Below are 21833 nucleotides of genomic sequence, written 5' to 3'. Positions count from 1 at the left end.
AAAAGTTCGAGGCCAGCCTGGTCTACAAAGCAAGTCCAGGACAGCCAAGGCTACACAGAGAAACCCTGTCTTGGAAAATAAAACAAAACAAAAAACCTCAACAGGTAAGATGTCAGTAAATTCAAGTCCAGCACAGATTACACTGGAAGACCCTGTCTCTGAAAGGGTGTGGAAAGCCAGAAATGGCTATTATAGTTTTACAAAGGCGGCTTCGGGATTGGATAAAGGCCTGTAAACCCAGGATACACATACTGGAATGGGAGAACCCCCTTCTATAAACTGTTCTCTGATCGTCACATGTACACTGTGGTATACACACATGAATACATGTCATTTTCTATTTATTTGTTTATTGAGACAGGTTCTCACTATATAGACCAGCCTGGCCTTGACCTTACAGAGATCTATGACCTTACAGAAATCTATTTCTGACTCCTAAGTGCTGGGATTAAAAATGTGTGTCCCATGCCCCATATTTGACCATCTTCTCTGGGTGGGGAGGCCTGAGGACACTCAAAGAAAGAATAAGCAGGCTACCAAGATGAGACTTGATAGTCTATGACCATATAGAGGGAAAGGAGGTCTCCCTCGGTCATAGACCTAGGGGAGGGAAATAGGGTGAAAGCAGGAGGGAGGGAGGAACGGGAGGATACAAGTGATGGGATAACAACTGAGTTGTAATCTGAATAAACTAATTTAAAAGAAAAATGTGTGCCCCGAGTTGGAGAGATAGCTCAGAGGTTAAGAGCACTGACTGTTTTTCCAGAGGTCTTGTGTTCAATCCCCAGCAACCACATAGTGGCTAAGGACCTACTATAATGTGATCTGATGCCCTCTTCTGGCCTAGAAGTGTACATGCAGGCAGAGCACTGTATACATAATAATAAATAAATCTTCAAAAAAAGAAAAAAAGAAAAGAAAATGGGTGCCACCATACCCAGCACTACACATACTTTTAAAAAGTTTAATTGGGCCTGAAGAGATGGCTCAGTGATTAAGAGTTCTGTCCTGGCAGAAGAACTGGATCCCAGCAAATACACAGCAGCTCACAAGTACCCATTACTCCAGCTCTAGGGGATCTGAGACTTTTTTTGGCTTCCAAGGGCACTGTACATACATGGTACACAGTCATACATGCAGGCAACAAATAAAATAAAAATAAATATCTTTTAAAAAAAATTAAGCACCAGGCATGGTGGCAGACGCCTTTAATCCCAGCACTTGGGAGACAGAGGCTGGAGGGATCACTGGTTCGTTTTTGTTTTGTTTTGTTTTGAAAACAGGGTTTCTCTATGTTATTTTGGCTGTCCTGGACTCGCTTTGTAGGCCAAGCTGGCCTCAAACTCACAGCAATCTGCCTGCCTCTGCTTCCCGAATGCTAGGACTAAAGGCATGCGCCACAACACCAAACTAAGGCAAGAAACCCTGTCTTGGGGGGTGAAAAATTAAAAGCAAGCCAGGTGTAATGGTATGCGCCTTTAATCCCAGGAGTCAGAGGCAGGTAGAGCTCTAAGTTTGAGGCCAGCCTGGTCCACATAGCGAGTTCCAGGACAGAGACCTTGTCTAAGAAAGGTTAAGAGCAACAATCTTCTGGTCAAGGAATATTATCTGGAAGAAAGACTGGATATTGACAAAGACTCTCTACCGATGTCAACTGCTTGTGAAGACACTTCAGTCCTATAGATGTATGCATTAAAGCCACAAAATGCAGAGCGAAAGAGCCCTACAACACACTCAACCTCCAGAAAACAGAAAAAGGAACAGAGCTCTCAAAAACTGTAGCTCTCAACACTAAGAATGTAACATTTATATAATTCCTGACTGTGTCATGGTTCTTCTTGCTACAGGTAATTTATTGTATGTATATGTAAAAAATAAAAGTTTGCCGGGCAGTGGTGGCGCATGCCTTTAATCCCAGCACTCGGCAGGCAGAGGCAGGTGGATCGCTGTGAGTTCAAGGCCAGTCTGGTCTACAAAGCGAGTCCAGGACAGTCAAGGCTACACAGAGAAACTCTGTCTCAAAAAACCAAAATAAATAAATAAATAAATAAATAAATAAATGTATGTATGTATGTATGTTTATGGGCTGGGCGGTGGTGACACACGCCTTTAATCCCAGCTCTTGGGAGACAGAGGCAGGTGAGTTTCTGTGAGTTCGAGGCCAGCCTGTATACAAAGCTAGTCCAGGACAGCCAGGACTACAAGAGAAATCCTGTCTCAAAAAAAAAAAAAAAGTTTAATAATAAATAAATAATCTGTCACTCTCCTCCTCCAGCTCCTCCTCCTTCTCTCTCTCTCTCTCTCTCTCTCTCTCTCTCTCTCTCTCTCTCTCTCCTCTTCCTCTTATTCTCACTCTTCCCCTCTCTTCCTTTGTCTCTATCACCCCCCACTTTGGGGTACCCCTCTCCCTTCCCTCCTCCCCCCATGCTCATTTAATAAACCCTCTATAACTTTAAAAAAGAAACAAATTCATCCTTAAATACTCTGGAATATTTTATCACACCATTTTGAGGACTAGCATTACACAAATACCAAATCCAGACAGGCAATATGAGAAAAAGTGGTTTCTACATCCCCTGCGGAGAGAACGGAAAGTGAGAAAGGAGAGGCTGAGGCAGGTGGGAGAGAGAGCATCCCAGGGCTGCACACACTAAAGCCTTCCCACCTGGTCCCAGGCAGAAGCCGCTCTGCTGCCACCAACACCTGCGGTACCAGCATCCCGTGGTCTGCTGCCCATTGGCTTGTCCTCCACAATCGCCAGATCTGACCCCTTCAGTAGCCTCTGCTCTCTCCCTCAGAAGCTGCCTTACCAGAACATGGCACCCTGTCAGTCTACACATTATCATCTCGTTCTTTTTCCCTCCAATAGGATCAATTCCTAATTCCCCAAAGGAGCATGTCTGCTGGCCTTGCCCGAGGCTCTGCACCCAGCCTCTAGTGCCCACCCGCCCACAGCAGCCGCTGCTTCCACCTAGCTAGAGTCCTCTCTCCCGTTCTTTCCTGTTTCAACCCCTTCCTTGCCTACCAGCGACACCAGAAACTAGAGTGCCTTGCTCCACAGCAGGAAAAGGTCACAAACACCCAAAGCAACAGGTGCCTCCTCCAGCAGTGCAGGACCAGAGCCGCCCAGACAGGTGAGAGTGATTTCCCCAGCAGCCTCATAGGCACTCAAGTCACCCCGAAGCCCCAACCCAGTTTCCATGTAGCCAAGACGCACAGTCCCAAGGCGGTGTGAGGGCCGGGCAGGTGGCCACCCACCTGCTGGCTGTGGTTGTGCTATTGGCCTTCTTGGTGGGCGCCTTCTTCTGCTGGGCCTGCTTGGCTGCCGGGGCTGCCTTGGCCTTCCTCTCCTCCTCCGCCTTGGCCTTGTGCTTCTCCTTCTCTTTGTCTTTGTCCTTGTCTTTCTTCTTCTTCTCCTTCTCCTTCTTCTCCTTCTTCTTCTTTGGTTTGTTCACTGGGGCCTGAGACAAGGCAGCCAGCTGTTCGTGCACGGCCTTCAGCTGGAAGAGAGCAGGCAGCTAAGAGGACAGGTCTGTACCCCTGTGGCTGCCTCAGCTACGTGGGATAAGCCAGGGGCATCTGGGCCCACTCTGCCTCTGGAAGCCAGAGAGATGCAGGGAAGCACTTCCCAGCCCACTCTGCCCCTCTCTCTGTGCCTGCTGGTGAGTCACTTCACCTTCTGAACCTGTTCCCTCACCTATGGGGGACAGGGACCCACCTCCCAGGGTGGTTGCTTATAGGCTGGGCTTGGGGCAGGTGACATAGGAGGAACTTGGTAACAGCAGCTAATACTTTCATGGTTAATGCTTATCTTTCAGATGAGAGGACTAGAGTGTAAGCACCTGCACAGAGGAGACATTCAACAGCTGATCCTGGAAGGCTCCGCAGCCAGTCTGCGGGATCAAAGTGAGACAATGGAAGCAGCTCATCCTCCTGGTGCCCGACCAGCAGCCAGCAAGACAGACGCTGCATTTATGTCTCAGGGTGGGAGAGGACCGTGACCCACCATGTACAGATAAACAGGTGGCTTGTGTGGCTCCTGGGTATCTCAGGAAAAGTTACATGGCCAACAGGGGAAAGTACCATGCAGTGGGGAGGACTCGTGAGCCCAAAGGCCACACCTCATGGCCACTTCCCTGCTCCATGTCCTCATCACCTCAGAATCTGACATGCAGCTCCATCTGGTGACACACTACTCTCCTAGCCCTGCCTCCCCCGGAGCCACCTGTTCACGCACACTACTCTGTTTTGGTGGCTGTGCTCTGACTTCACAGGGCTGGTGGCCACACCTGGGCAAGGTAATTCATATTGTTGGACTGTTCCTGAAAACAGTCAAGTCATTTAACACTGCACATCAGGGAGACTGAGGCAGGGGAGGATATGGGAGGCACATGTATCTGAGTCAGGCTCCAAGATTCTTGGAGCCTGTAACACACCCACTGTAGCCACTACTTTAAAGGCATTACTGTGGCCTATGTGTGACTTCCAGACCATTCTGGAGGGCCCCGCCTCCCAGGCACCCAAGTGACTCAGACACACAAGTGCTTTTAGCCACCTGTGTGCTTTTGGGTGTCACGCTCCAGCCTCCTCCGATCCAGGAGGGTTTTGTGAGCATCCCCACCAGGGACCTCCCTCAACAGCACTACAGACAGGGACTGCAGCAGCTCGAGGAAGGGGAAGTGATGGCAAGGGCCCAGCATAGGCAGCTAGGCTTGGGGGCCCATGCTCAGTGAGAAGTAGCACGGAGGTGGTTCCCTCTCACCTGCTCCTGCAGCTCTGCCAGTCGAGTGGCTCGCTCCTCCTCTGAGTCTGAGCTGCCTGAATCTGAAGAGCTCTCCTCACTACTACGGCTGCTCTCGGCACCTTTGCTCATGACGGGGGCTGTGGGAGCGGGCAGTGCAGGTGCCTCCATAGGCTCATCAGGCATCTTGGCGAACCTCATTTCAAACACATCCTGGGGAGAAAGAGGGACATGTGAACACCTACCCACCCTCAAGGCAGCCCTCCAGCACGTAAGATGCCTGAGTGGCACCACACCATACACGGCTCAGGTTCTGTGAAGAGACAGGCAAGTCCAAGTGCAGTCTTAGAACGAAGGAAAGAGGCCAGACCTTGGCTAAGTCTGCAAGTCTTGTGTAGGAGGCAAGGACAGCCCTGCAGCCCTGGTGCCCCAGCTCCTTATCAATGCCCCTCTGTCAAAGAGTGTCTTTCTTGGCCTTTTACTGCAGTGAAGCACCTCACACCAGTGAATGCCAAAATGGGCAAAGCTGTAACTCTAACAAAACCATGTTCAGAGAACCCCATGCAGCTCCTGCGGACCAGGCCCTTGATGAAGATCACTCTACCCTGGGACAGACAGCAAGGGAGGAGGGGGCCATGTGAAAGTAAGGGGTGTCCCTTCTGCCTGCTTCATAGACTGGGTCCACCCAGACATGTATGAGAGTCCATGTACACGCATACCTCCAGGCCAGAGCCTAGATTCTGAAAGGACCTACTCTGGGAGTGTGTTCTTAAGACTTCTCCCAACCAAACTAAAAGGTCAGAGGTCTGGGAGACTACTCCTGGCAAGTTACTATGGTGCAGAGCTCCAGCCCCCAGGGCCCAATTCATAAAATGAACAGTGGTGACTACTGAACAGCACTGATATGGAAGCTCCCTCACCTCTGTGGCTGGGCGGCTGACAATCACCATCTGCAAGACAGCCTGGCCTTTTTGTTGGTTGGTTTGTTTTGGGTTTTGTTTTTGTTTTTGTTTTTCGAGGCAAGGTTTCTCTGTGTAGCCTTGGCTGTCCTGGACTCGCTTTGTAGATCCGTCTGCCACTGCCTCCCGAGTGCTGGGATTAAAGGCATGTGCCACCACGCCTGGCTTTGTTTGTTGTTTTTAAGACAGCATTTCTCTGTGCAGCCCTGGCTGTCCTGGAACTCACTCTGCAGATCAGGATGGCCTCGAATTCAGAGATCCACCTGCCTCTGCCTCTGCTGAGGCGTGCCCTAGCAGTAGCTGGCTGACAGCATGTCTTTTAGCAGCACAGTGCCCTTTGAGGTTATATGACAATACCTCTGGAGTCCATAGAGAGCAAAGCACAGGAGATCAAGGTTTCAGCAGTAGACAGCCTCTAAGGCTGCCTCTGTAACTACTCTGCCCTGTTCCCCAGTAGGGCCTGTTCAGAAAGAGGACACACTAAAGGGAAAAAAAGTTTTTGCCCACTAACCCATATAACCCAAGATGGTTGTCAGGGACCCCAGGACATGTCTGAGCAAGAAACGAATAAAAAGTTATCATAGAACACTGTGGGTCCTAAAGACAGGTGTAGTGGCACACCTGTAATACCAGAACTCAGGAAACTGAGGCAGGAGGATAGCTACAAATGCAAGACTAGCCAAACCTAAAGAATCAGACTCCATTTTAAAAGTTTTTAATTTGTATTTTGTGTCTGTTTTGCTTGCATGTATATATGAGCCACATGCATGCACTGTTCACAGAGGCCAGAAGAGAGTGTCGGGTCCCCTGGAACTGGAGTTATATAGATGGTTGTGAACCACTACGCAGGTGCTGGAAACTAAACTCAGGTCCTACATGACAGTAACAAGTGTTCTTAACCACTTAAGTCATCTCTCCAGCCCCTCAGACTCAGCTAAAAATAGCAGTAACAACAAATAAAAAACCCAAACACCAAACCAAAAGAAAGAAAAGCCAAACAAAAGCCCCAAACCAAAACAAAGATGTTATGGTGCTGAAAAACAATTCATAATCTTAACTTCTGTCTCCAAACGGAAAATCTTTTGATAACTTCCTTCAAGCAAATCATAAACAGCAGAGAAATCTTGGTATTCTGTGCAGCACCTAGTCCTTGGCACTACAGCACATGTACACACACCCTGGGCGAGACTGCGTGGATTGCTCACACTTGCACTGTAGGCTATGCCGTAACACGCTGGTCTTCTCTTAAGACAATCTGTGGTTTTTCTCTAACACAAAATCACTGTTGTTCTCTGTAAGCTGACCCAGCCCTGCTCTAACACCTCAGCAGACTGAACACCTGCCAGCCCCACTAGGGGCCACCAGCCCAAATGGACAGGCTCACCTGTGGTGATGCTCTACAAGGCAGCGAGGCATAGGCTCCTGTAGCAACAGAAGCAACTGCCTGCTTCCCACCTTCCCACCCCAGCATGCGGCTTCCAGAATCAGAGGCCAGTCTGTTTACCATGTATCCTGGAATGGGCTCCACGATTAGCCGGATCCCACTGCCACACAGGCAAAATGGGCTATGGAAACGAGGCAGAGCTCCTCAGACAGTCTCTATCCAAGGGTATCAATACCCACAGCATAGCCCAGCTGTTAATCTCTCACGCCCAGCCCTGGGTTACCTGGAGCTTCCTGGCCATGGCCACCACCTCATGGTCTGGAGGGTTGTACTTATAACAATTGGAGAACATTAACCGGATATCAGCGGCGAAGCCCTGTGCATCTGGGTACTCGCGGCTATCCATTTTCCTCTGTAACAAGCAACAAGGTGTGAGCAGACCATGTAGAGGATAGGCTCAGATCCTCAGAACATTGCCTGGCAACCAAGCCAGCTGCCAGTCAGCACATCTGGCAACTAGTTTGGGTTGGAGTCCTCAGAGGAGGGAGCCCCAGGGGAAGAGGTAGGGTTCAAAAAGAAGCACTGAATGGAAGAAAGATTGCGAGATAAACCCAGCACCAACCCCATCCTCATCCGGAGTTGTCGGTTCCAGGTGGCATATTTCACAGAAGGTTCTGGTGTTGGGTGCTGGAGAATTTCAAGTAAAGACTCTGTCAATCTTGGAAAGCCCACTCAGCTTACAGAATGAGACTCCGCTTTTCCTATGAGGAATCCAGGAGCTGTTACTAACCTGCCTCTTAAGAGATGTCTTATGTCTTAGCCCAGAGGCAGCTCCGACCTTGTGAGGGGTGGAGGGAGGTAGGGGCCTGCGGAGCTGATGCTGACCAATCAGGGTCCAGGCCACCCGGAGCAAAGCCTCTTAAGATTCCACAGAAGAAGCCAAGCCCAAGTAGTCACAGCAAGCAGGTTGGGTGGGGTCACATAGACCCACAAAGCTGAGCAGGGCAGGCAGGCTGGTGGGTAGAGCTGATGGGCATATTTTAAGCTGCTTATGAGGGTTTGAGCGCCTGTTTTGTGTGCAGAGAAGTGGCCAGCGATCTAAGGGCAAAGCACCCACACACACCAATCCCTGATTAGATATGGGTTCCTAGACAGTGAAGGGATCTCAATAATTGTTATTGGCCCATGTGCCCACATGCTCTCGGCAGAGAGCTGCTTGGGGGAAAGCCTCCCGGAGCTGCTATGACACATGCCAGAGATCAATTTCCCCCTTAGGCTTAATCATTAAAATCTATAACATAAGAGATGGTTCAGAGGAGCTGGGTTCAGCTCTCATTACCCACACGGTGGCCTATAGCCACCTGTAAATCCAGTGCCAAGGGATTCAATAGCACCTCTGTGGGCCCCAGTCATGCGCATGGTGCATACACACACACATGTGCAGGCAAACATTCATATACACAAAATAAACCTAAAACAAAAAATAAATCCACAGCATATTAAGTGCTTCTTCCTTTACTGCACAGCCTTTAGAAACTGAGGCTGTCCTGTACTCTTGAGCTAAAGTCTTTTCACAGGCTGTGCCAGTCGGGCTCGGCCATGCAAGAGTCACCTGGATAAACACACAGCCTCTCTATAAGCCTGAACAAAGGACATGGTGACTTCCCAGTGACCTCAACTGCCAAAGATTGGACACAAGGGGAGAGGGTGACCAAACGGAATTATGCTGTCAGAGTGTGGCCAAACCCTAGCAACCCCAGAAAAGTTGCCGAGTTCCACGTAACTGTGCAGCAGTGGCCAGGCAGGGTACAACAGAAGCTCTGGGACCATGTGGTTCCCAGGGCCTGTTTCCTCACCCGAGCCCTGCTGCTACCTACTTCACTTTTACTCAAATGAGCACAAACATAAACAAATTTTTAGGTGGCCAGGCCTGCCTGCCCCTGATACAACTACCTAGGGAAAAAAGCTTCAATTGGGAGATTCTGCCTGAGGTACGATGAGATGCAAAAGCCTTTATGAGGATGCCTGGATGAAACAAGCAACTATCTGGCTTAGAGAAGGGGGCTGCCTGCCTCAACTGGCAAGGGGAGTCTTAGGAGTAGCACACAGTATCTCTCTAGGAAGAGCCAAGCCCAGCTCCGGGTCTGCCATCATCTCCCAGGATCCTTCTCTCACACCCATCAAGGGCTGATGTGAGTGGACACAGCAAAACCCAGAACAAGACACTGACTAAGGGAAACTCTGGCCTGGGGACAGTGCAGCTGAGCTGCGGCCTCAGTTCTTTGCCCATCTCTCTAATACAATCCTCTGTCAAAGGTGACCAAGGGCTGAGGCACAGCCTACCCCTGTTGGCCACCAGACTCCCATCTCAGCTGTGAGGTGCCTACACATCAAGGGTTTCAGCCAAGGCCTCTCTGTGTAGCCCTGGGAGTCCTGGAACTCCGCATTAGCCTCCGAAGCATACACCATTAAGAGCCTCCTTTATCTCGTAATAGAGAACTACTGAACCACTGACCTACTATGCTCCACCAGAATAAATAACAATGGAGGTGCAGACTCAAGAGGCCAATGGGTCCTAGTCCCTGACCAGGCCAGGGTGTTGGCTGGCCCAGCTCTCAAAGGGCAAGAGACATCAGCAGAACAGGACCCAGATGAGGTCACAGAGTGCAGCTCAGCCAGGGAGGGCCACCAGGGCCGTAGAGAGCCTACTAGCTTTGGCCATGGGCACCACCCTACCCTGCATGCCACCTACTTACTTTGACTGTGCTGAGGTCCATGGGGTGCTTAATGATGTCATGGTAGTCATGCAGCTCCAGAGCCTCAGCGTCCACTGGCTTGTAGAAGGGCCATGCATAGGCAGCGTGCTTCTTAGACAGCATTTCCCGTAGGATGCTGTCGCAGTGCCGCAGGTGCTCAGATAGCTTTCCCTTTTTACCCGCGTGCTGTGGGACCTCGCCATCTTCCAGGTCCTTCTTGGGAGGTTTGATGGGGCGGCCCCCACTCTCCCGTCGGGCCACCACCTTGGCCTGCTTGGGCTCTGAAAGTGGCGGGGGAGACTCACTCCGGCTGGCAGTGATGGCAGACGTCGTGGGTGTGGTTGTGTCCGCTTTCCGCTTCACGCCCTTTTTCTGTGACAACAAAGTAACAGTAAACTCCAGAAACAAGGAAGTGCACAGAGAGATGTGTCTCATGGCTGCCACACCTCCAAAGTGTAGACTGCCTGCCAGGCGCCAAAGCTAGCGACCACATGCAGGGTCTTGTTTCCTTTTCAGCTGTCCCCACAGTACAGAAGACACCGAGGCTCAGAGGGGCCAGGCCCACAGTCCAAGGTCACACAGCTGGCCATGGGAGGCTGGGACTCTCTCCCTCAGCCCTGAGAATCCAGCCATCCAGGTGGGTGAGCGTGCCACTGACCTGAGCAGCATGAGGTGCTGCGGGGCATTAACCCAACATCTAACAAGCACCACACACTGGTGCCAGAGACAGGGACTCTGTCTTAAAGACCAAGAGGAAAGTGCCAGACCAGGCCCTGAGCAGGTGCTTCAAGGACAGACACAAATCGAGCATAAGGAGGGAAGGCAGGAGGAGCATTCCAGGCTGGACGGGCGGGGGCAGCCTGACCAGGAGACATGAAGCAGCCACAGCAGTTAGAGGCCAAGAGACTCCAAGGGCTGTAGGCGTGGACAGAACAGGCCTCCCACAGGTGCACCTGGAGCTGGCTGTTCACAGCAGACACCCATACAGCCTCTAGGCCAAGGGACCTGAAGGGGGAAGAGGTCTCTGCCACAGCCTGAAGAGCCCAAACAATAGGTATCACCACTGAATTATGACCAGACCAGCTCAGCGGGTTCCTCTCAGCTTGCTCGGGTGGGCAGAGAAGCCAATAGGAGCCACAAACTCACAGGCCAGACGCTGGCAACAGGACCTGCCATTGATAGCCTCCTAGTCACTTCCCCAGCCAAGCTGCCACCCTCAGGCTGATCCGGGCACAAGCTGGCCATCCAAAAAACGTTTGAGGGACACCTACAGGATGGCAAGCACCAAGCGCGAGCTGCAGAGGACCTGGGGTGGGAGGGCAGACTCGCTGTGGCAAACAGCCTGGCCAGGCGCCACTGGGAAGTGCAGGCAGTGAAGGCCACAAGGGGAAGGAAGGCAACAGAGGTGGCATTTTACCTTGGGAGAGCCATTTAACCCCTGAGCGCCCGTTTCCTCATCTGTAAGAGGGGGGACTACTGCCTGCCCCAGAGGGTCGCTGTGAGGATCAAATTGAAGAAGAATAACAGACATGAGTGCCTGATATGGGCCCTATTCAACGCAGGAGACTCAACAGGCCTTGCCAACCCCACACCTCACAGAGAGCCCCCATTCCATCCATGCCCAAGTAGGGCCTGGCCAGGGCAGGATGGTGTCCACTGTGAAAACTCCCACCAAACAAGGAACAGCCCTTACAAATCCAGGCTGGTGCCACTGGCCACTACTCTTCTAGGGATGACCAGGGATGAGCTGACCCCTCTGACCCTCACTACTACCTCCATACCTTCTCCACCTTCCCCAATGACTTGTAAAGAACAAGACTACCAGGCCAAAATAGCTGGGGTTCAAGTCCAGCTGGGCCAGCACCAGCCATGTGACCTCCACCCCTGAGCCTCGGTCTTGTCTGTGCAGAAAACTTGTCTAAACAGCTGAACCTGGAAAGGCAGCAGAGCTCCCACCTGCCCCAGTGCTGCCCCTGCTTCAGGAACTCTATGGGGCTTGGACCCCCAGCCAACCAACCTCACCGGACAGCCACGCAGGCCACAGGGAAGCTCACCTTGACTACAGGCGGTGTGGGAGGGACCACAGGGACGATGGGTGTTGCAGGAGGAGGTGGTGCGGCAGCTGGGGGGACGGGAACTGATGTGACGTTTGCAGTGATGGTTGGTACGGGGGTGGCAGCAATGACGGGTGTCTGGGACACAGTGGGGGGTATATTCTGGAAGGGAGTTGCTGGGGAGACTGAAGATACAGCTGCCACTTGTTGTGTACCTTCAAAGCAAGGACAGGGAGTTAATTCAGTGGGCTCTACATTTCCAGAAGCTTCTAAGACCACCCATCCAGTCATAGCACTGGGCTTTCTGGAACTGACCAAGAAAGCCTAGCAAAAATCCTAGCCTTGGGAGTAGTTGGATCTGCTGCCTGTGCAATGCTCACGGAGTGAATGAAAAAGGAAACCAGAGTAAGCCCCACAGCCAGCTCAGAGCCCACAGCCAACTGACAACCAGGACCCAGCCATCCTCCCACCTAGCTCGCTTTCAGCCACACCCTACCCAGTCAGTCATTCTGTCTGACACACCTCTAATCAATACCCATTCTCAGAACTGGTTGGACCCTAGACTGGCCCAGGACTCTGGATAACTGACTCTCTCTAGCCAAGAGACAAACTCCTCTAAACCAGGCAACAAGCAAGGCAAAGCCAATGCTAAGGTCAATAGAGACAGAAGCAAAATGTGGGAGGACAGACAGACATGTGGCAGCAGCTACCGCAGTGTCTCCCCTGCCCTAGTCAGGCCAGCTCTATGATACAGCTAAGACCTGCCACCTGTCCAGCTCATCACACCTGTCCTACCTGGCAGGGACAAAACTTACAGGGGTCAGGGACACACATCCACCCTCCACTGACAACCTCAGCAGGGGATGCCTGCACTCCCTCCCTGCTTGCCTCCTATTACCTGAATTCTGGGCTCCTGCAGCCGGCTTCCGGCCTTTGCCCTTTGGAGCAGGGGGCAATAGTTCAACTTCTTCCTGGGGCATCTGGGCCACTTTCTGCAGAAAGATTTTCTCTAAGGCCTGGGCCATTAGCACTATGTCATCTGTGGGCTGAAGACAAAGAATTCGGGTCACTCACCAGGAAAGAGTACACACTTGCGAAAGACATTGTGGGTTGTAGCTCAAGAAAGCACTGATTTTTGTTAAGAGACCTGGTGGGGAGGAAGGACAAGAAGAATATTTTTCTTTTCTTTTTTTCTTAAAGATTTGTTTATATATATGAGTGCTCTATCTGCATGCGCACCTGCATGCCAGAAGAGGGCATCAGATCACATTATAAATGGCTGTGAGCCACCATGTGGTTGCTGGGCATTGAACTCAGGACCTCTGGAAGGGCAGACAGTGCTGTTAACCTCCAAGCCATCTCTCCAGCCCCAAGAAGAATATATTTCAATGTGGAAAATCCCAGAAGAATACAGACAAAGTACAAAAACAGCCTTCACCCAGCAGAGAAAAAGAGCTCTCACAGCTCAGCCAACACCTTTCCTTTATTAACGCTGCTCAAAGACCAAATCCCCGCCAGGCGTAGTGACACATGCCTTTAATCCTAGCACTTGGGAGGCAGACGCAGGTGGATCTCTGTGAGCTCAAGGCCAGCCTGGTCTATAAAGGGAGTCCAGGACAGCCAAACATCCAGGACTACAAGAGAAACCCTGTCTTGGAAAAAAAACAAAAACAAAAAGATCAAATCCCCAAGTGGGGTACCCTATGACTTCAGCCATCTGTTCCCCCGCTGACCACCCTGCAGAGTTCCCAAATCACAGTGCCTTGTGTAACACTTTGGGTGGCTGCCCCCTGAGGTCATAACCTACCTGACCACCTCCTTTGGATGGCAGGCTGGGCCCCTAGTTCTGCACACTTAGGTTTTCTAAGGCTCCTAGGCTCCAGGATAGAGCCTGTGGGCTGTGTCAGTGTCCTCTGAAAGCTATCCAGTTTTCACTGACCCCCAGCAGGCCATCAGAATGGCACAGGGCCTCAATGACCACAAGAGTGGCAGGTTTGGCCTGCGGTGAGTCTGAGAGCCATGGCGGAGGGCCTCCCAGAGCCAGTCTTGCTCCCTCAAGCAGCCTTGGGGCCCCCACTGTGTCTCACCTTGTTATAAATGTAACAGTTTGTAAACATGGTGTTGAAGTCCTGCATACACTCACTGGCACTCCAATAATAATTATTTTCTAGTCTCTTCTTGATAGTCCCCATGTCCATTGGGTTTTTTATTATTTTATGATAATCCTAGGAAAGAGATGTTCAGAAGTGTTACTCACACTGCCAGTGTTACTCTCACACCTCCCAAGAACCCAAAGTCCTCCCACACCAGCCAGTCCCAGGGCCAGGCCCCGAGGCCTGACAGCAGGAGGGACATGTGGTCTGAGGAGACTCTTGCCAAACCAGCCCCCTGAGTTTCTCCAGCTGGGGCAGAGCCTGAGCTGGCCCACATGCAGATGGAGCCCAACTCCTTCTGATTCTAACCCTGCAGGGGTCTGGGACAAAGCTGTGCACAGAACCAAAGGCACAAAGTGCCTGTCTGGGGCGTCCCGTTACAACTCTTGAGGTACCTCTATTTTTATCCAGATAAACTTGAGCGCAACTGAAGGGGCCTCTCTGAACACTAGCATCTGTGTGTAAGCCCGAGTGCGCAGAAGCACACAGCCCAGTGTGTGGGACAAAGGCTTCAGTGGCCCTCTGCCCCAGACCCCGTCATCCTCTAGCCCAGTGGTTCTCAACCCTTTAGCATTTCCTCATGTTGTGGTGACCCCGCTCCCCCCGCCCACCCTCCACCAAATTATTTTTGTTGCTCCTTCATAACTGCATGTTATAAATTGTAACATGCAAGCATCTGTGCTTTCCTGCAGTCTTAAGTGACACCTGTCAAAGGGTCGTTCATCCCCTAAAGGACTGCAACCCACAGGTCAACAACGGCTACTCTAGTCTCTTCCTTGTGTTCTTTCACAAGTTCTCCCGTTTCTTATACTAGGGCAACCACCTTGCCAGACGGCTGGCTTCCTGGGGCACTGAGGCACGGGCAGCACCTGCTATGTCTCAGACACCACCTTTGGGCGGGATTTCCAGGAGTGGGTTAGGGGCCACTCACAGGCAGGTTCAGCTTGATTGCATCCACAGGCTGGTAGAACGGCCAGGCGAACTGATGCTTCCAGAGTGTCTTCACCACCACGTTCTGCATGTACTGCAGCTGGTTAGTCTTGCGGCCGGGCTTGCCGGGATTGGAGACCTCAGGTGGGGGAGGGTTCACGGGGCCCGGGACTGCCGGGATCCCCGTTGGGGCGGCCGCTGTAGTAGTAGACATCCTCTGGCAGCTTGTTCACTTGCTGTCACAGCAGCAGCTCAAAGAGGCGACCCTCGTGGAGGCTCGGCATCCCATTTCTGAGCCCAGTCAGGCACCTGCAGAAGAAAGCAGCGAAGCTATCACTCTGGGAGCCTCCATCTCAGCAAGGACAGCTTTCCCTACCACCTCGATGTACGGTTGTGGCATCCCTCAGAGTCACCCCAGCCACCACTCTTCTACCTGAGAAGGATGCAAACATGAATCAACAGCTCCCAGAGGGGTGGGAAGAGTATGAAGGACCTAGCGGCTTTCAGCTCACAGCCCCACCGAGTGGCTGGGATTGGCGCAATTCTACCAGACCCTCAACCACTTGACTGTGGCAATGTTTTGAATAACTCAGGCTCAGAGAACTACAACATATCCAACAGCTTGACTGAGAGATGAGCAGCAACTGAAGTTTGCAGACTTAAACCCAGCACAAGGAGTTGAGGCCCCAAGCATGAGGTTCTAACGTAACCAGGAGAACCAGCTGGGGTTTGTGATGGTGGCCAGCTGTGACATGCCTGACCCTCATCCAATCAGAATGGCGAAAGAAGGTGACCACAACCTGCGGTCTTCTGTATCCTATCTGTGTGCTCAGTCCCTGAACAAGATAATACATTCTGCCACTTTACAGTCCCCTTGACTAGATGTCAGGAATACAGGCCCCACATAGAGCTGTCCATGACAGTTCTGCAAATCCCTAGAGAAGCCAAGACCATCAGAAACACTGGTAGCATGCAGGGTGTCCCTGCTCTACAGAACCCCTGCTATGCCTATCATAGTGCGCCTCCACTGCTGTATGGTACTCCCACTGCACAGCCCCGACACAGGAGCACCATGCAGGAGAAATTCTACCACGAGGAGTAGAGGTAGCATGCAGTAAAGCTACTGCATACTGTGTGGCAAGGACACCCTGTAAGTACAGGAGGGCGCACCACACAAGAGGAGCGTGTGTGGGAATATACCCCGTTTCTCCACACTCAAACCCTGTGGGGGAGCAGAAGCCCTGAGTAAACGTGTGCTGTTGACATTGGCACACTTGTGGAGGATGGCAAATCACTCCCCACTCCCCATGGTCAGAGTCAGAAAGGAAGAGCAAAGCCTTCTTGGGTCCACAAGTACAGAAAACTTCCTCCCCAGTCTCCTTGACCAGCCATGTACCATAAACCCCGCCTCCTTGTGTTTCGGCATGTCATGACCCCGCCTCCTTGTGTTTCAGCATGTCATAACCCCGTCTCCTCGTTGAGCTGTCTGCAATAATTCCATCTCCCTGTTCAACTGTATATAACAAACATGCTGACCTTCCAAGGTGCTGCAGCATCACCATCAAAGAGCCCAGCCCACCAGACTTCCAGCTTTTTCTCTGTATCTCCCTGCCCTTTCTTCATTCCTTTGATGCCCCCAGTCAGGTCTGTCCCCGGGACAGTTGCAGGGACTCAACACCTATCTTCCAAAGAAGAGGCTGGGCAGCACCATGTGTGCACTGTGGACCTACTTCCACTGGTAAGGGCCTAGCCCAGGCTCCACACTGCACTGGGGGGAGGAGGGGCTCATGCCTCATCTGTGAACCTGGTGTCTTTCAGACTTTCCTATGTGTTCATGTTTATCACAATGTAACAGAGTTCAAGGGACCACCCAGAGCACTCTGAGGGCCCCTTAAAGTCTCACTAGAGATCTGCAAATGAGGCAATCTGAAGCCCTTCTTGAGAAGGCTGGCTGCTAAACATTTAGTAACATCCACTCTCAGCAGGTTCCGTTCCTTCCATACACACACACCCCAGCTCAGGGCAGAAAGGTTCTCAAAAACCTATATCCGGCATGTTACCAGCCAAGCAGGCCTCGCTGGCCACCCTGCATCCAAGAAGCACTTCTGAGCGTCTGGGGTGCCACCTGTGTCTGTACTGAGGCTCTCCAGGTATCCTGGGTACCCAAGTATGCCACTTCACAGGGTCCGGCATCTCCCCACCTTGCACGCACAGCCCCAGGGAATAGAGCAGTGGGCAAGCAGACCTTCCAGACTGTGCCAACAGCCATAAAGCTGTGTCCTCCCTCCCCTGTAGACCAAAGGCTTCCAAGGCACAATCCTGGGCTCTGTACTACCAGAATGTCAGTTCCCACTTCCACATCACTTCTCACTGAAGTCATCAGACAGTCCCACCCTATACAAAGAAGGCGACCTTGTTAACCTATTGCATCAAATCACTTGTGGGTTCAAAACCCTCCTGACCACACATTAACCAGCAGAGCCCGGGGTGACAGGGCCTTGAGATGTGAGCGGCTGTAGCCCCGCTGACCTTCATTATCCCTCAGGACCTGGGACTCATATCCTCCCAAGGCCTCCTTGGAACTTACTGAAATCCAAACAGCATGAGGTCGCAGGGCAGATGCTGAGGTGACCACCCAGGGTTGTCATTCATCTTTGCTACCTCACAGGCTCATAGTTCATCCTTTTATCTCCCGTGGGGTGGAGCCTGAAGCTAAGCACTCAGGGTTCAGGCAGCAGAAGCTGGCCATGACCAGTGTAAGAGTGGAAGCTGATTCTCATACAGTGCATGAGATTTCCAGGAACAAAGGCTGGTCCTGCTAGTGTGTGGGTCCAGGGAGCTGGGCCATGGGGCACCCACAACACTGAAAAGGGTCTGAGGCTACAGGCTAAGGTGCAGGAAGGCCTCCTCTGAGGAAGGTAGATGAATAAAATCCTTTCCATAACCAGGTACTCCTGGTTCCCACCTCCTGGAAAATATCTTAATGCCTGGGATGGAGACAAGTAGGGTGACAGCAGGGTGAGGGGTGGAGAGGGTGGGAAAGCCAAGCTGCCTACCCAGGACCACTAGAGAGAAGGAAGGGCTAAGAGATAGGATCCCAACCATCAGGTGCCCAAGTTGCCTGGCACACTACCACCCATCTGGACTGAGTTGCACACTCCGTCTGGCATGCCTGGGCAGCAGGGTCCACTGTAAGCCTGGCCTGACCTTCCCATCAATGCCTAGCAACCCTCAAACAGCAGTACTGAGTGAGCCAGACACTCACATGAGATGCTACGTCAGTGCTAGAACCTGACAAGGCAGGAGAGCCATGGGCTTCCCCGAAAGCTGTCTCTCATGGGAGAAGCAGCTTTCTTGCTTTCTTTTGGTTGTTGTTGCTGTTGTTGTTGTTTTGATTTTTCAAGACAAGGTTTCTCTGTATAACCCTTGCTATCCTCAATTCATGGAGATCCGCCTGCCTCTGCCTCCCAAGTGCTGAGATTAAAGGTGTGCACCACCACCACCTGGCAGAGAAGCAGCTTTCTGATATACAGTGGGCCCAAGATGCTTATCAGGATGGAGGCTTGGGCTAAGACAAGATCATCAGGGCCTCCTACAGGCACACTCAGAAACACACCAGAGTGCACAAGCATGCAGACTCCCACACATACAATGAGCATGAGCTGTAGGGCAACCCTAAAAACCCAGCCTCTAAGGCACCTGCCCCAGGTGACAAGGAAGGGAGTTATGGCAACCAGAAATGCCAGCAGGCAGACCATGTCTGGGGCCTTCTATCTCACTGATGGGCACATCTCTGCAATGCTCACAAGCCTACATGTTAAAGGCATCCATCCCACTCTTCTGTGTCTCACTCTAGGGCTCAGGCTGGTCTGGAATCCACTGTGTAGCTTAGGCTGGCTGATCCTATGACTTACCTCCCCCCACTGGGGCACATATTTTGACTGCCAACTTTTTAGAGGTCAAAAAGCCAAACCAGTGGACACAGCACTCATAGGGATGGAAGTTTTTCCTATCCAGATCCCTACCCCAAGGCCCAAGGGAACATCATCTTCTGTGGGGAAGGCCAAATGGCCAGGGCCTGCTGCTAAGAGCTTTTGAATAAGGACAATGATCCTGCAGCAGAAACACTGTGGGCTGACTTCTCTCCAGAACCCTGGATCCCCCACTTGGGCCTCCAGGACAACACAGGCTCCCTTCTGTAATTCAGGAAGCAGGTTTGGGCTAAGGTGTGGCACTCAGGACTCTGCATGTGCCCTGGACTGGTCCGCTGAAAACCCTTGTCGGAGAGGGAAACCTGATTCAGCAATCAAGCATTGGGAAGCAATGCTAATTCTTTGGGGGTGATGACACTATGATTGTCAATTTCAAAAACTCCTTATCTTTTAGGAGTCTGAACTGCACATTCCATGATCAAGTGTGTCCAGAGCTTGACAGCATATTGGGAGAAGCACAAGATAAGTGGAGGTCTGGACAAATCGGAAAGCTTAGGACTGTCACGAGAAAGGGCACTCCATCTTGAACTCTTGCCCCAACCTACAAATCTGTACAGGTCCTGAGTTTAATTCCCAGCAACCACATGGTGGCTCACAACCATGTATAATGTCATCTGACGCCCTCTTCTGGAGTGCAGGTGTCCGTGCAGACAGAGCACTGTTTATGTGAAACTGAGGCAAGGGCCAATGCCCTCAGGTAGGGTGGCTAAGATGGAGCTAAAGCAGAGTGCCACAGAGGCCTCAGGGCTTCACATATCTTTCTTTCTTTCTTTCTTTTTCTTCCCCCCCGCCCCCCGAGACAGGGTTTCTCTGTGTAGCCTTGACTGTCCTGGACTCGCTTATGTAGACCAGGCTGGCCTCGAACTCACAGCAATCCACCTGCCTCTGCCTCCCAAGTGCTGGGATTAAAGGCATGTGCCATCACGCCCAACTTACACATTTCTAACACATAAAATCTTCCCTGAATCCCACCTGCCTCCAAGAAAGGAATAGGAGGCGTGCCAGCTGCCTTGAGGGTCACTCTGTGTTTGTGGTGCAGATGGTCCTGCACATTTGGTGCCCATGGTGCCAGTCCAAAGGGGTGCACACATAGGATGGCAGGCCCTCACACAGTAAAGGAGCTGGTGGACTATGGCATTGACCGCCCAGCCCCACTGACAGCCAATAAATGCCAGGCAGCTCTTTGTTGCAGTAACTCCCACGAGGCCACCCTCCTGCCTGCTGCTCGTCCATGAGAAAGCCAGGATACAGAAGCTGCAAGCCCTCTAAGGACTGGCCTTCAGAAGCTGCATAGAATACCACTAACATGGGGCTGGAGAGATGGCTCAGAGGTTAAGAGCACTGGCTGCTCTCCCAAAGGTCCTGAGTTCAATTCCTGGCAACCACATGGTGGCTCACAACCATCTATAATGAGATCTGGTGCCCTCTTCTGGTGTGCATGCGGGAAGAGCACTGTATACAAAATAAATAAATGTTAAAAAAAAAAAAAAAAAAAGAATACCACTAACACTCAAAACAACCACCTCAGCCAGGCAGGACAAAGATGGAATCTGTATCTACAAACTGCGGTTTATGCCCTAACTGAGGCCTACCTCCCCCAGGTCTGCTATTTAGCAAAGCCTGTTCTCTACAAAGCCCTGGAATCTTCTCACTGGGGCTTCCAGGACAGCACAGGACTCCCACCAGGGGCAATGCCTCAGGACGACCATGGGTGAAAGTCCATCTGAGGAGGCATTAGCCACAAGAGGATGTGAAACCACCCAGTGTAGAAACCACAGAGGCCCACAGACAGCAGAGGAAGCCTGGAGCAAGGCTCCAGTGAGACCCGGAGAAGCACCTGAATGCCACAGGGAGACCACCCAGAGAGAATGGGGCCAACTCACACTCTACACTGATGACAGCCCTCACTACACAAGGAAAGGCAAGAAAGGTGAACAGAGCCCCAACTCCCCCATTCACATCCCCTACCTGCCAGACCCACTCAGGACAGCGGGGCTGGAAGGCCTTAGGCCTACAGGTTTTCTACCCTCACTGCATTGCTTCAGGCAGGCCACCTCCCCCTTCCCCAGGTCCGGACTGAAAACAGAAGCCCAGCCTTTAAGTCCAAAGGACAAGTCAGCAGAGGTGAGAGGCCAGGGCTCAGGGGCCCTGGACAGACACAGAGGGGGTAGGGACCTGCAATTTTATCACCATAGAAAACACTCAGCAAGCTCAATGCAACTTCACAGCATCCTCCTGTCAACCTACAAGCTGTGGGGCTCAGGTCCCCCCACTGCTTTGCCAAGCCAGCACTACTAGACAGTAGAGACCCGAGGGCCAGCACTCACTGCAGCCCAGCATTCAGGCTTGGCAAAGGTCAGCTCCACTGCTACTCAGCCGAGCACACAGCACCTTTCCCCCACGCTAACCCCGGGTCAGACCAGACCCTGGACAGCTGCCAGACTCTGGGAGCAGATCTAGCCTGGGAAGCTTTTCTTGAGACTCCAGGAAGCAGCCTCTACTCTAGAGCTTCAAGGCAAGCTAAGCGGGCCAGCTATCTATCCGGGAAGGCTGCCCTGGCCATGTGTGTGGGAGAGTCAGGAAGGGCAGGGCCAGTCAGCTCCCAGAGACTCCAGAAGGCCTAGGTTATGAAGAGGTTATCCTCAGTGACTCCTAGCTGGGGACATATGAGACGTGCAAAAAGTGGCCCTGGGCCATGTTCTCCCTGCACAGACATAGATGCTAGGAGTTGAGGTGGCTGCACAGAGGTCAGAGAAAAAGGGAAGCCAGGCAGGATATGCCCAGTTCTCAATAGGGGACTCAAAAAAGTGTAGGCCCTCAGCTGGCCTGAGACCACTGCTCCACCAGCCTCAAGATGCCTTCAA

At 52.0% G+C, this 21833-nt stretch overlaps 1 protein-coding gene across 5 annotated transcripts in view; it reads right to left on the bottom strand.

Moving 5' to 3' along the window:
- Positions 1 to 21833, bottom strand: part of BRD3 (bromodomain containing 3) — a 49860-nt gene that overhangs the window by 2934 nt on the left and 25093 nt on the right. For 3 of the 5 annotated variants that reach the window (XM_084799120.1, XM_084799119.1, XM_084799121.1), the window contains exons 2-10: positions 14979 to 15286; positions 13982 to 14119; positions 12793 to 12940; positions 11895 to 12109; positions 9841 to 10212; positions 7368 to 7496; positions 4763 to 4954; positions 3843 to 3893; positions 3259 to 3500 (exon numbers count right to left, since the gene is read on the bottom strand). In XM_084799120.1, coding sequence (XP_084655246.1) covers positions 3259 to 3500; positions 3843 to 3893; positions 4763 to 4954; positions 7368 to 7496; positions 9841 to 10212; positions 11895 to 12109; positions 12793 to 12940; positions 13982 to 14119; positions 14979 to 15191 — 1700 coding nt within the window. In that variant the 5' untranslated portion in view covers positions 15192 to 15286. Of the gene's footprint in view, positions 1 to 3258; positions 3501 to 3842; positions 3894 to 4762; positions 4955 to 7367; positions 7497 to 9840; positions 10213 to 11894; positions 12110 to 12792; positions 12941 to 13981; positions 14120 to 14978; positions 15287 to 15410; positions 15619 to 21833 lie in introns of those variants that run through there. The other 2 variants (XM_084799122.1, XM_084799123.1) reach the window with 2 other exon arrangements.

This window comes from Acomys minous, assembly GCF_964271855.1.
Source record: "Acomys minous genome assembly, chromosome: 10".
In the NCBI taxonomy this organism is placed as follows: domain Eukaryota; kingdom Metazoa; phylum Chordata; class Mammalia; order Rodentia; family Muridae; genus Acomys; species Acomys minous.
This window is presented reverse-complemented; position numbering and strand designations above follow the sequence as displayed.